This window comes from Emericellopsis cladophorae (assembly GCF_022114955.1).
Source record: "Emericellopsis cladophorae strain MUM 19.33 chromosome Unknown NODE_76_length_80834_cov_110_703716, whole genome shotgun sequence".
In the NCBI taxonomy this organism is placed as follows: domain Eukaryota; kingdom Fungi; phylum Ascomycota; class Sordariomycetes; order Hypocreales; family Bionectriaceae; genus Emericellopsis; species Emericellopsis cladophorae.
Window position 1 is genome coordinate 19606 of NW_026251001.1, and position 14833 is coordinate 34438.

The following is a 14833-nucleotide window of genomic DNA, read 5'->3' on the forward strand; positions in this document are numbered from 1 at the left end:
CTCGGCCTCCCTTACGCTTATATACTCGAGCCCCTTATAAAGGAATAACGGCCCCTCTAGCTAAGCTAATTTCACGTACACTAGTACCTTTAGCATAAAAAGAGGCTTGATATACTTTGGAGGTTGTGTGGCCATTCAACCAAGATGCATCTGCGCTGTGTGTGGGTGTCACGTGCTGGTCACGTACACGCACAGGTACGATAGCGATAAGAAAGCATTAATAACGCCGCAGCCAATCAGGCTACGCGCACACGATCCGAGGAGCAGCCGCGCGATGCCTATCTAGGCTAACCGACTGGCTGCCTAAGGACGTTTAAATTAATTATCTTTTTCTACCTATTTAATCTACTTATTAATATATTAGAGTAATAATAATTCTAGACTCCCTTATTAATTAATAACCCTTAAATAACTACTTTATTAATCGTAGGTATCTTCCTAGCGATTCCCTATAACTTATTCCCCTTATATTCCTCCGCGCGCTTATTTAATCGACCCCTAGAGGCTGTGATAAATCGCGTAGCGGCCTATATTACTTATATAAGACGAATCTCGTCTAGGCCCGATCCCCCGTAAGAAGATTAGCCTACGGAACAAGGTCGCGATTAATTAACTAATTAAATATACTTAAATTATCATATTATTATTAATATTCTGATTTATTATTAATTACTAAGAAATCGTGAGATTTAGGTGTATAATATACCTCGCTTTAGTAAAGGTACCTCGTGGAGGTCTAAAGTAGCCGCCTCGTACCGCGAGGGTTAGCCCTCTAAGTAAGAGAACCTTAACCCTTTATTACTAAGCTCTAATATTGACCCTTGAATATCTCCTTTTTAATATCGCTACGAAACTTTGCCGCCCCTATGTGACGTTCGGGTCTAGACTAGCTACCGGGTAGATAGAATAGAAGTCAGTGAATGAACTGAGTATACTAGGATATCGTTGACTTAAGCGGTCGGGATATAGTTTATATACGAGATAATAGATCTTACGTAGATAATTATATTAATAGCTAGGGAGAGCTAGTAGAGACTAACCATAGTGAAGCTAGGCTTCTTACATACTATGGTGATTGTCATCCCTAATAATAATCCGTTCTATTTACTTACAGCGATTTATAATAATCGTAATAATCACGGGCGCGATTATTCGTATAAGTAATAATCGTATTATAAATAGATAGAAAAAGTAAGGTATACTTAGATATACGTAAAGGCCGTATATTAGGTCATAATATAATACCCCTCCTTCCGAGATCTTATCCCTATTATATATTACGCGCCTTTCCCTAACCTATTGGTTCTAGTAAGTTCTTTCTCTTTTAATTCCTTCGCTATAATAAAGTAAAGATAAAATTATAAAAAAAGAAAATCAGGTTCCGGGCTAGATATAATATAGATATATATAAAGTCTTAATAAATTATAACTTAGTTTACTCCGCTATAGCGAGGCCGGGCTAGCCTATAGGTAAAAATAAACTACTTTATTAAACTACCTTAGGATATAGGCCGGATCTATATAAGAATAATAACTTAAGTAATAATAATACGCCTTTTCTTACTATTAATAAGAAAATAACTAAGGCTATAATATAATATCTCTAGCCTATACTCCCTTTAATATTTAGCTCCTAGAACGAAATTAAGTTATATCCGGCCCGGCGATTTAGTATTATACCTAAGGTCGGTCCTTACTTATTTATATTTTAATAAAGAATATTAAGTTTTATTATAGAAAAAGTTAGAAAAGGGGGTATTAATAATTATATTTTTATTTAGGGTAGTTCTAGCCTAATTCTTAAGTAGCTTTATATTAGCTTTTATATAAAAATAAACTATTAAGGCGAAGTTATATAAGTTAGCTCTTAGAACGGGCTAAGATAGTTTTAATAAGCGGATATTACTTTATTTTTAATTTCTTTAGGGATATAATAAAATTAATAAAGTCCTTAATTTCGGTCTTTATAGGTTCTTAAGCCCTTTAAAAGCTAAAAGCGGTTTAGGCGATATTCTAGAACTAGGTTAGTCTCGTTTTTTATATAGCTAGGGCTCGGGTATATTACTTAGCGACTATATAATAGACCCGCGACTAAGCCTTATACTTATTTCTATATATAGTATAGCGCGGGGTCTCTTTATATATCTTATTATTTATAATATTAGGGATAGTTCTATACTAGCTATAGACTATATTTTATTTATATATAGCTATAATATATCCGAAATAATAATATTTATAATATTAGTAAGGTAGGATATTTTTTTCGTAATATTTATAATTATAGATCTCTATATTAATTATTACCCCGGAATTATGTAAATAATTAACTTTTTATAAGCTATCTATATATAAAATAATTATAACCTTAATTATAAGCTTTTTTTTTAAGTTAATCGAAGTATTTTTTATTATATTATACGCGTTCGATCTCTTAATTTCTTTTATTAGCTATATATAGCCTCTTTCGCCCTAGGTTTATTATATAAGGACCCTTTTTACTATAAGGTTAAAAAGCTTCTTATAAAGGGTAGCTTCTAGCCCGAAAGCGGCCTAGACGTTATTCTTATTAAAAGAGGTCTCTTCCGCGATAGCTTTAACGAAATACTCGTCGAGGCCGGCAAAGGACGTTATCTATAATATAAGCACGAAGGAGGGTAAAACACACCTAAAAAAGCTAGTTATAGTTCTAGCTATAGTCACGAATCTACCTAACTAGCGTTCTTATCACGCTTAAGAGCGTAATAAGAATTTCAGCCACAAAATACTAAAACTATAACTAAAAAAATACTCACTATATCTATTAAGGGCATCCCGTAGCCTAATCGAGATATTAGGCCGTAGACCAGGGCCCCTTGCTTAGCGGGATACCTTCGATAGCGTGCTAAGCTAGAAGTCCAGGATTTATCAGGGTTATATACGCTAAAAAAGGGAAAGCGTGCTCGTTGTGCAATTTCAGTTACGTGAATGGCCACGAAGCAAGGTTGCTGATCAGGCCCTAAGAGTACTACTCTTTAATACACTTGTTTGATCTACCTTTAGTGCATGAGATTATAGTAAATAAAATATTACTTATAAAGTATATTTCAACAATACTATGAATCCCGCACATCAACCCATCGTCGTGCACTTTTAAATAAACGTACCCATGGGCCAAATTCCCCCCAATCTCCAACCTCCGGCGGAACATAGCTACCTACATCCGCGAGGATAGTGCGCTCAGGGTGGGGCATCAGGGCCAGTACGCGGCCATCCCGACTCCGTACACCTGCTATCCCACCTGGGCTACCATTTGGGTTATACGGGTATGCTTCCGCGCCCGCGACAGCGAGACGGTTGTTCACATACTTTATGGGTATCAAGCCCTCAGCATCCAGCGAATCATGAGCTGACTGTGAGCTGAAAAGGGCGCGACCTTCGCCATGCGCCACAGCAATTGGCAGTACCGAGCCACCCATTCCGTGAAGAAAAACGGAGGGTGCCTTGGCATCGTCCTGGATCTTGACCATGCAATAGCGCGCTTCATATTGACGGCTTGAGTTCTCCACAAATTTGGGCCAGCTTTCAGCCCCGGGAATCAGGCTCTTCAGGCGGGTCAGCATCTGGCAGCCGTTGCACACGCCGATGGAGAATGTGTCAGCGCGGTTGAAGAAGCTCTTAAACTCTTGTCTGACATGCTTGTGCTCCAAAATTGATTGCGCCCACCCAACGCCAGCTCCAAAGACATCGCCGTAGGAGAAGCCTCCTCCTGCAGCGAGACCGACGAAATCGTGCAGCGACCGTCCGTCGACAATGTCGCTCATATGAACGTCAACAGGCTCGAAGCCTGCTGCTCTAAAAGCGAACGCCATTTCACGATGGCTGTTGATGCCAACCTCGCGGAGGATCGCTACACGGGGAGCGCGTCGGACCAAGCTGCCCAATGTACCGGTCAATGGCATAATGCTTTCGTTGGGTCTGAATTTCAATCGGAACGAGATTCCAGGATCCTCTGCATCAGCGATCGCATTGTATTCAGCTTCGGCAGTGACCGGGTTGTCGCGCTCCTTCTGCATAGCGTAGGATGTCCTTGACCACCATTGCTGCATTTTGATGCGATCCAGGCTGACAACAGGTCGAGCTCCGTAGCGGATGGTCAGTGACTGCTTAGCCGTAGGCGTAACAACTCCAAATTTCTTGATCAAGCCTGGAGGCGGGCCGCATGTGGCAAAGCAACGCTTGAAATTGGTCTCGTCGCTCTTACGGATCTGGAAGATAGCACCGAGCTCCTCAGTGAATAGAGAGTCAATCATGTCCTTGACCGATGCGGTCTTAGATAGGTCGTCCAAGGCCATGTCAACACCACAGTGGCCGGCGAACATCATCTCTGCCACGGTGGTGATCAGGCCACCATCGGATCGGTCATGGTAGGCGAGTACAACGCCGCTCCTGTGCAGTTGGGAAAGTGCGTCGAAATAGTCTGCGATGAGGTCTGGGCTCCGCACGTCCGGTCCAACGTTGCCTGTCTGCCCAAACGTCTGAGCCAAGGCCGAGGCCCCCAAGGTCTGCATGCCGTTGGCAAGGTCGACAAACATCAGCATAGTCTCGCCGACGTCTTCCAACCGTCTCAGTTGAGGGGTCCAAGTCCGCCGAACATCCTCGACGACGCCCACCGCAGTGATGACCACCGACATTGGTGCAGTGACACTCTTGTCCTCTCTAGTTTGCCGGTCCCTCCACGATGCTTTCATCGACGTAGAGTCCTTGCCGACCGGTATCGAAAGCTTGAGCCGTGGACAAAGCTCCATACCAATCGCCTTGACTGCCTCAAAAAGTCCGGCACCTTCTCCCGGATGGTTCACAGCTGCCATCCAGTTGGCGGACAACTTAATCCTCTCCATACCATCGAACAAATCGGCAGCCCCAAGGTTCAACAGACTTTCAACCACAGCCATTCGAGCAGATGCAGCTGGTGAGATGAGCGCCAAAGGTGGCTTCTCGCCCATGGCCATAGCCTCACCCGTGCGCTGCGCTGCGTCGATGCTGAACGAGGTGGCGGTCACAGCACAATCCGCTACAGGGACTTGCCAAGGGCCGACCATCTGGTCGCGTACACTCAATCCCCCAACCGTTCGGTCGCCGATCGTGATCAGGAAGGATTTCGAGCCCACAGAAGGTAGGTGAAACATGCGTTTGATACCTTCGGTAATTAGGGCGCCCTTCGAAGCCTCGGTACCACACACGTTCTGGAGACAGGCAACGGCATCGAAGTTTGGTAGTCCAAGGTCTCTGGATTCAACGACCCGCTCCAAACGGCGGCCTTTAGGGAAAAGGTCTGCCATAGAAAGGGAGATAGGATCCGGGCCGTTCTGATCATCCCGGTCTGTCAACCTCAAGCTGGGCTTCCCATCGGGGCCTTGAGCCACGACTACTCCTACGTCGGAATAGGGGCAACGTTCACGTCCTAGAATAAATTAGCGTTGGGTCGGACATCCGAGTTCATAGGACTCTTACGGCAGATGCTAGCAAAACGGTTCACGCTCTCCTGGTTGACAAGGAGAACATACCTCTCCTGCGATTCGTTGCACCAAACCTGCAACGGACTCATGCTGTTATCCGCAGTGTGGACTTGTCGAAGCTCAAATTTGCCACCAAAACCGGCATCATTGACGATTTCTGGCAGCGCATTTGACAGGCCACCGGCACCCACGTCATGTATCATGGCAATTGGGTTCTGGTCCCCGAGGGCTACACATGCGTCAATCACCATCTGCGCCCGCCGTTGCATTTCGGGGTTGCCACGCTGGACGCTGGCAAAATCAAGTTCCGCGGTTTCTTCGGCTGAAGCGTTGCTTGACGCAGCGCCGCCGCCGAGTCCGATGAGCATTCCTGGCCCACCTAACACGATGGCATGGGCCTCTTCGTGAACATCTTCAGGACGTTTGATAGCATGGTGAGGCCTGACTGTACCTAGCCCCCCTGCAATCATGATCGGTTTGTGGTATCCTCTCCATTCAGGATCATGCTGGCTTCCCACGTTCGTCAGCAGTGTTCGAAAGCATCCTAGAAGACAAGGTCGGCCGAATTCGTTGTTGAAACGAGCACTGCCAATAGGCGCTTCGAGCATGATGTCCAAGCTGCTTGCGAAGTGCGCCGGACGCCCAATGTCTACCTCCCAAGGCGCCTTCGCTTCTGGTATCAGCAGGTCGGACACCCAGAATCCACAGAGTCCAGCCTTGGGGCTAGACCCACGGCCCACAGCGCCTTCGTCGCGAATTTCACCGCCGGAGCCAGTTGCGGCCCCAGGAAATGGGGATATTGCCGTGGGGTGATTGTGAGTTTCGACCTTGATCAGTACGTGAACGACTTCCTTGGTGAGCTTCCACGTTCCCGTGGAGTAGTCTGGGGCCCAGAATGACGCCTTTTCTCCCTTCATGACCGCCGCGTTGTCGCTATAGGCTGACACGGTATTATCGGGGGTTTGATTGTGGGTATTACGGATCATTTGGAAGAGACTTTGGCCCATGCTCTTACCATCAATAGTCCAGTTGGCGTTGAACTGTTTGTGACGACAATGTTCCGAATTTACCTGTGCGAACATGAAGAGCTCAATGTCATGCGGCGGCCTTCCTTGCTGTTTGAATACCTCCACGAGGTATTGCATCTCAGATTCGTCCAATGCCAGGCCGCGCTTTTTGTTGTAATCGCGAAGGACGTCAAGAGGGCTTGAACTGGATGCAAAGATGTCCACGATCTCCAGGGGGTATCTCTGATGACGTTGAAACATCGATTTTGGGTCTGGCTGGCTCATTGTCATAGTTTCCGTCATGCGATCTGAAAGAAGGTCTTTGAACGAGATATCTCCAGCTCGATATGCGTCTTGGAAAGTGATGGTGATTGCCCGGCCCATCTCGATGCGTTCCACGTGGTCCTTGAGCCCACAGACGTGGGCTATGCTCGTACCCTTCGAGCTCCATGGCGAGATATTCCTAGGGACGATGTACCAAGTTTTTGTTGCCTCAGTGTTTTCCGGGATCGAAGCGGCATCGGTAGTGGGAAGCTCAAGCCAGTGTGCCAATTTCTGCTTGACAAGTTCCTCATTGGCGCGTTCCGTGACGTGAACAAAGTATACCCAACTGCCGCGGATGTCCGCGATTGGGGCCTCGGGGCTGGCTTTGTTGATACGGGTGCATAGTTCTTCGGCTTGTCGAGACGTGAAGGCTGTGCCTCCTACTAACATGAAGGTGTTCATGGTCCCCGCCATCGCTGTGTGCATACCAGCATGGGTCGAATCAGGTTCTTGTCCGCGTGGGGGAAACGGTGCTTTGTTGCCAATGTTGCGAATGGAGGAAAGGAAATGCTAAGCGCAAAGGAAATTCTCGGTGGTCACCCTTCCACGATGGTGGGGCATTGCAAAGTTCTGGAGGGGTGAGTTACAGAGATTTGTTGGAGGGGTGTCAGACCGGTCCCGACCCCCGCCAATGTGATCGCGCTCAAGCCAAGACAAAAGAATTAGTAAAAGACTGTTGGCTGGTCTGCCGGAGCAGACTAAGACTACAGATACTGAGATGGCGAATTGTGTAAACGATGAGCAAGTTCGATAACGCAGGACCGCAGGCTACAAGTGAGATTAGACTAGGAGCAACAGTGGAATACGAGGCGAGGCGGATTCCATGATTCGTCAAATTCAATCATCAGCATAGCTAGTAGTTTACCCCGCGGCCATGGACAATTAAGTACCTCGGTATTACCAGAAGGTACAGTTGAGCTGTGAGTTTCCTCTGGCCCGAGCGAGAGCCTTTATTAAGCCTCCGGCGCCTTGGTGAAGTGGTGCATACAGCATTTCCATTCCCCCCCGGCCCCTTGCCTCCACACACTTGAGCAGACCCCTTCAGTGGGTATCATTTGCCCGCCTTCCTGCTGACGCCAAACTGTAACCCTATACAATAGCGCTGCGCTCATCATATCGACCTCAACAAAGGCGGGTTCGCCGTGGATGCGGTACGCTGTCCAGGGCTCGTAGCTTTCAATATGCTCCATTGCCGTAGGCTTCGTCTCGCGCGAATAGATTTTGTTATCTGGCTCTGCCCACACCGCGTCGTCCGTCAGGTATTTCTTGACTGTCTTTGGCTTGTCACACATAGCCCTCCATAGCTGTGTTTGGGCTTCGAGGGTGTTTGTCTTATTGCGGTCGAATATCGAGCCTGGTCCAGACATGATGACTTTGTACGTTTGAATGAGATGTAGGAAACGGGTGACTTTTTTTTGGGTGTGATATCTCGTGGGAGTCGCGGAGTCGAAGAGCACAGGCGCGGCAATGGGATGGTCTACGATCAACTAGTACTTATACCAATTTTCGAGTCAGGAAACTGGGCAGCGTAATGTTTCGAGGAACCCCATTGCGTAAGTCAGTGAAGATGCGAGAGCAGGATCTTGGAATGCATCCCTGGCTGGCGCGACTGACGTCACACGACAGGTACCCTTAAACCACCTGCCACCACCACCCAATGAGATTCATTCCCAAGCTCTTGTTCCACTCACGCAAAGTCGGCGCACCCTCACCCAGTGTGTGAACTTTGAAGTGCTGCCTGTATGATGAGTAAGGTAACTACGTAGAGTGGTCGGTCTCATCAGCTTCGACGACTTCCCAAATCCCCAGGCCAGCAAGATAACCTGGAAGGTAAGGTGCCTACCTGATCGGCAATAGTGCTCCAAATTAGTAGTGATAAGATACAGTTAAGGTACACCTACTTTAGTAATTATAGAACCAGGGCGTCAGATTCCCTTGTTGTTTGGTTTTGTGAGAGTGACAAGCTGTCTGACCCAACCAAGGGTTTCTTTCTGCCCGACTTACTTCACCTGCCTACCCTATTGCTGAGTCGATTTAGTTATCATCATCAACCTTGCAACTTTTAGATTTAACCTGTCTCCCAGTGTTGGCCTGACTTTTGGTGCCTGCTCCGCAACAGCAAGATCTTTCGGGATTTTCCATTGACCGTTGACGTTATGCGCGTCAAATGCTTCTCGAGACACTCCGACCTAATGTTTTGTCGGCATTTTTGCACCTGGAACGCCACAACAACACACCATCATGGGTCAACGTCTGACGCAGCGCTGCTTCACCACCACTGTACTGTTCCTTTCGGTCATAACAGTGTGCCACGGTCAGTCGGACAACACAGCCAAGTCGAGGGAAGGCGAAGATCTAGCCAACAACATCCCAACATGCGAAGCCCGCACAATTAACCACATCACCCATACTCTACCACAACTGTGCTTCACCAGCACATGGGGCAGCAATTCAGCAACTGGCTTGGCTGTGAGCCCAACACCATTGCAGTCGCAACAGATTGCACGGAGCTACAGTGACAAGGTCAATGACAAAGAGCAAATCGTAGACAAACACCCAGCCGGCAACGCACCACAAGATGGCGAGACCACAAAAGCTCAAGCTAGCGAGGCCGCGACCGCCGAGGAAACACCTTTCATGTCTTTCGAGGACTGGAAGGCGATGATGCTGCGACGCACTGGTCAGGATCCGCAAGCCCTCCGACACCGCAAGATTGCAGCAGGAGAGGGTGGCAAGCGAGTTCCACCGAATTTGGGCCAATTTGACCTCGGAGACGAGGAGGAAATTTCTCTTGATTTCCAAGAGTACATCAATGAACCAAGGCGGGATCAGTACAGTGCCGATTTGTCTACAGGAGGTCATGCATCCCAAGACCAGGATCCAGTCCTCTCCGAAGGCGACCCAACCTGGCTGCACCGAAGCAAAGACGCAGGCAAAACATGCAAAGAGCGTTTCTCATATTCCTCATTTGACGCAGGCGCGACGGTTCTCAAGACTGGACGAAGCACGAGGAATGCCAAAGCTATCCTGATCGAAAACAAGGACACATACATGCTCTTGGAATGCGGGGTGGACAACAAGTTTGTCATCGTTGAGCTCAGCGATGACATTCTTATAGACACCATCGTCATCGCCAACTTCGAGTTCTTTTCAAGCATGATCAGGAGATTCCGGGTTAGCGTGAGCGATCGATATCCAGTCAAGATAGAGCGCTGGAGGACAGTTGGGGAGTTCGAAGCCCGCAACTCGCGCGATATACAAGCGTTCTTGGTCGAGCACCCGCAGATCTGGGCGAAGTATGTGCGTATCGAGTTTATTTCACACTATGGCAATGAGTATTACTGCCCCGTCTCACTGCTACGAATCCACGGTTCCCGTATGCTGGACTCCTGGAAAGACACCGAGACGGGTCGAGAAGACGACACACGAGAAGTTGGAGAGGATGCCCCTCTTCTCGATTCTAGCCAGAAGATTGAAGCCAATGGGGATGTCATTTCCTCAGCTCTCGCTGGTGAAGCCCATGCTGTTCCTGCCGAAGAGAGCGATCATCAACCGTGGACGCCCAGGCCAGCTTCATCTGTCTGCACTAAAGCTTCCCATACGAATATTCTGGTTGATCGGACCTGTCAGGCCGAGCACATGACCTCCTACCATAGCGAGAGAGAGACTGCCCTCTCCAGCCAGGAGGACTTTCATGCCAGCGATCATATTTCAACTGCTACAGAGCCTCCTAGGACGCAGATTGTCCACGAAGATGCAGCCCAAACGTCCACAAGTTCGTCAATTGCTGACCCCGGCGAAGCTCGAGCCCCGGGTAAGGCTGATAGGTCAGCGCAGGCAGATGCCCGCTCCAAGCCAACCTCGACAAGGTCAACAGACTTCGCTAAGGACGGGCCACCTCAGACGGCAAAGTCAACAAATGCAACGTCAGGGGCGGTCACAAGGCACCGATCATCGAACACGAATAGCGCAGCCACAGCGTCACCTACAGTGCAGGAGGGCTTTTTCAACGCCATCACTAAACGTCTACATAACGTGGAAGCCAATCTCACTCTATCGTTACAGTATCTCGAAGACCATTCGCGGTATGTCCAGGACTCGCTGAGTAAAATCGAATCCAAGCAACTGAAAAAAGTCGCCTCCTTCCTTGATAATCTTAACGGCACTGTTATGGCAGAACTCCGAGGAATGAGGGACCAGTACGATCAGATCTGGCAAAGCACCGTCATTGCTCTCGAAACGCAGCGTGACCAGGCGGATCGAGACGTGGTGGCCCTGAGTTCTCGTCTGAACCTACTCGCAGACGAGGTGGTGTTCCAGAAGAGGATGGCGATCGCGCAAGCTATCCTACTGCTTTGTTGCTTGTTCCTTGTGATTTTTTCAAGGGGCGTGCCAATCCCTTATCTTGCACCACTCCTCGATACCCATACGGATGTGCCTGTACATTCCGCAGCCGACCTTGATGTGAAGAACGTTTTCGTCGACTCCGTGTCTGGCCAACGGCCTGGGGCTTCCGACGGAGAAGATGAAACGAACATTTACAGGACAGGCGTCGAAACACTACTTCTCAACGACTCGGGCTCTCACATTGAGCTGCACACAAATAAAGGGAATACCGTGCCGGATCCTAGCTCCTTCGGCGGTGCTCTGGGCCCTAAACCGCCACCTCTCATGGACCTTGATATGGACGATGGCAGCTTGAAGGTGGTGAACTCAACTTCTATTGCCGCAGATAAACACAGCCTCAATACTTCAAGGCGCTCAACTCTCGCACAACATGTACAAGCCCGGAAGCCCCTGCCAGCCCTGCCCGAACACCCCCAACCCGATGAGGATCCAGATTACGAAGCGTGGACTTGAACTGAATCAGGGGCTACACACTTGATGTCATTTCGGACTTGCAATTTAACGAGCCATACCATTTAAAATTGATATCTTTACTAACGTTCCTTGCCAGATGTCCCGGGCTATTCGGTGAATGAATGCTTGGTGTCGCGTAGAAACAACTACGTAGCAAGTACCGATGAAGCCGGTGAAGCAGATTGATAGAAATTCCCCGAATTCAAACTCCAAGTACAAACACTATGCAGTTGAAAGCTACGGTTTCAAGAGCCACGCCTGCAGACAGCGAGATGCTCAGGGTGGTAGAGATGGTGGATGGTTGTATCGTAATCGTACTCCTCGAGGGCAGCAAGACGGGTGCCTCGGTCAAATTGTGACCGCCTTCGCCTCTGCTCATCTCGGAAGTGCTGCCCAGCGTTTGGAGTGAATAGACCTGTGAAGGGAGATGGGTCAGCCGAGTCCCGACGGACAAGCCGAGGCCCTTACCAACGTGTTCAGCGTTCTCGCAGCTTCGTTTCATTTTCGATTGATTGTCTGGCTCTGGAAAAGGCTCCTCACGTCCTGCCAGCTCTGGCATAGGTCCATTGGAGGTGAAGTACAACTGATGCTGGTCAGTATTCGTTGCGCTCCATTTGGGACGTCCACGGCGCCTCCCACCTTCGGTCGATAGTGTGCCGCCTCGAGCATGACAGAGCTGTTGCGGAACTTCTGAACAAGACAGTCTTTTCCTTGAATGGCTTCCATGGGTTAATTGAGGTCTGAGGCATTCGTTGGGCACATACTGGCATATGAGACTTCGGCGACCTTGTCACTTTTGAAACAATTCCTGGACAGTCAGTGATACCCAAAGACCCAATGATGCAGCCACGGTCTGATTCTCACCATCGTTGGTTTCCACGGGCATCTACAAACTGCGACTGAGTCAGCATACGCTCAGAAGTCCTTGGCGTCCGCTATAGCGAACTCACATCTACAATATCAAGAGGCTTCGATGTTGTCAGCAATTTGCATGGTTAGCAAGTCGAACTGACTCACATCTACGAAGTTGACAAAGGCGTATCCAACACTAAAATACAGTCAGTTTCCACCCTAATGTATGAAGTTATTTGATCAACACATACTTGCAATCATTGGCGAAATCGATCCGCAAATACATGAAATCATATTTGCCCCAGCTGGACTCGTCCACGATCCGCTTCAGCATGGCCTGGTCAACTTTATTGGGTATGTTTCGTAGCATTATCTGGCCAAATTGAGTAATTGTCAGGAAAGGGGTACTATATCAATCTCACCGTTGTGCGAACATCCATACCATCCCGAATGTGCTGTATTTCCACATGATTATGATGGCCGATTCCATTGCGGTGGGGTGATCTACTCAAACGTTGGATGCTGTATTTGTGAACGTCTGGTCGCATAGGCCTCTGGCCCGAGCGCGACGGACTATGATGAGTGTTCGAGGTAGGGGCTGGTGAAGGGGGTGTCTGATATATTGTGCCAATAACAGAATATCGTGGCGTGATAGGCGCAGTCGGACTGTTCTGGCCCATGGTCGAAACGCCGTCCAGGGTGTACAGAATCGACGGCGAGTATTGGGGCTGTAACAACGGTGGACATATGGCGGCAGTGTGTTGATAGTCCGTAGCGGGTACTTGGTGCGTTTCATGAGGAACAACGTCCATTGGCATGTCAGCCATGGTAGTGCCGCTCGGAGAAGCATTGGCAGGCACATCGTGAAGGATGCCTATCATTCCTCCAGCCGGCAGATTAGATCCCTCATACGGAGTCGTTGTTATGTGTATACCCTGGACGTGTTATTCACCGGCACTCGCACGCTGTGTAAGCAATTGATAGTGCTTACCTCGTTGATAGCGACTCCGCCGTGGTCGCCAAGAGCACAAATACTGGCTGTCACGCTGCAGAACTCCGCCACTGCGCGGAAGGAACCATCTTGAATTCTCGAGAAATGCACAAAGGCGAATAGCTGCCCATATCCTTGCAAATATGACTTTACAATCTCAATAGAGGTTTGTGGAGGGATATTGGCATTCGTAGGCACAGCCGCTAATATTGCGACCTGTCCACGAAGCATAAAGTCTTGGCTCGGGCCTGGAGATTCGTCCTGTGGTGTATTCGTTAGTATTGACTTGAAACTAGGCAACTTGGACCTGACCGACCCCAGGCATTTTCTCGGGACTTATGAATCTCACTGTCCAACTGTTACGACCCAGACGGGCACTGGCATGTACGGAGCACGCATCGCGAATGTCCTCGAACTGAATAAGCACGTGACCAGGGGAAGATGCGATGTACTTTTCATTGAAGCTGACAATGCCGTGTTGGTCAAGCTCCTAGAGTATAGTTAGCTTGAGCTCGTGTGGATAAACTTGTCTACATGCCGTAAGCCAGCCTTCGACGTCGGGGACCGAAACGCCCTGCGCATGAGAGATGCTCAGGAACCTGGACAAGCCGAGATCTGTACTCAGTCTAGCGGCAATGGGATTTCCGATGGGGTAATGAACCCTCTTGTTGCCTCTCAGGATAGGTTCAAAAGCCGAAGCAGTGGGGGAGAGCCTCTTGCTGCGGCCAGAAGTGGTGAACGGATCTCTCTCCAACGTGGAGATGTTTCCTCGATACGCATCCCCGTAGCATTGCGTTGCCGATGTTGGCGTTGCAGATCCAGGATGTTCTTCAATCTTCTCTTGGTTTGAAGAAGTGGCAGATCCCATGGAAAATGTGCCTCCGTATGGTTCAAATTCTGATGTCAAGCGAAATGACGGCGACGAAGTGGATTCAATAAAGGAAGGAGGAGGCATGTTCGAAACTTGAGCTGTTGGTGTTCAGTAGAATGATATTGTCGCGCGACTGGGAGGTGAATTGGGGATTGATCCACGAGAGGCGACTGCGGGTTTTGGGTTGCCAGGTACGTGCAAGATACCTCGAGGAGAAGCACTCAGAAGAGAAGTGATGAAACGGTTCACAGAACAAACTAAAAGCCTCTGTGTGCACAGACGCAGGCGGACCTGCACACCGGAGAGAAAGCTCTTATGCATGGAGAGAATGGCTGAATTTGTTAAAAAGGAAGGAAGCAAGCACGTCTTGAAAATCAATGGTTGGTCCTTTGCTTCCAGAGGCACAGAGTCGGAAGGAGCGCCTCAGTCC

The 14833-nt window shown here is 48.7% G+C and overlaps 3 protein-coding genes across 3 annotated transcripts; 1 reads left to right on the forward strand and 2 right to left on the reverse strand.

Moving 5' to 3' along the window:
* Positions 1-3111: 3111 nt before the first annotated feature.
* On the reverse strand, positions 3112-7231 carry J7T54_004872 (Phosphoribosylformylglycinamidine synthase-like protein; the record flags this gene model as incomplete). Its single annotated transcript, XM_051509939.1, has 3 exons — positions 3112-3129; positions 3201-5443; positions 5494-7231. 3 exons carry the CDS (start codon positions 7229-7231, stop codon positions 3112-3114), a joined length of 3999 nt encoding a protein of 1332 aa, XP_051359097.1.
* A 1839-nt stretch (positions 7232-9070) lies between these two features.
* Positions 9071-11689, forward strand: J7T54_004873 (uncharacterized protein; the record flags this gene model as incomplete). Its single annotated transcript, XM_051509940.1, has 1 exon — positions 9071-11689. One exon carries the CDS (start codon positions 9071-9073, stop codon positions 11687-11689), a length of 2619 nt encoding a protein of 872 aa, XP_051359098.1.
* Positions 11690-11934: 245 nt separating this feature from the next.
* J7T54_004874 (uncharacterized protein) lies at positions 11935-13031 on the reverse strand (the record flags this gene model as incomplete). The annotated part of the gene is made up of 9 exons (XM_051509941.1): positions 11935-12104; positions 12158-12272; positions 12329-12379; positions 12454-12497; positions 12554-12575; positions 12640-12657; positions 12707-12737; positions 12793-12914; positions 12984-13031. 9 exons carry the CDS (start codon positions 13029-13031, stop codon positions 11935-11937), a joined length of 621 nt encoding a protein of 206 aa, XP_051359099.1.
* Between the last annotated feature and the right edge of the window lie 1802 nt (positions 13032-14833).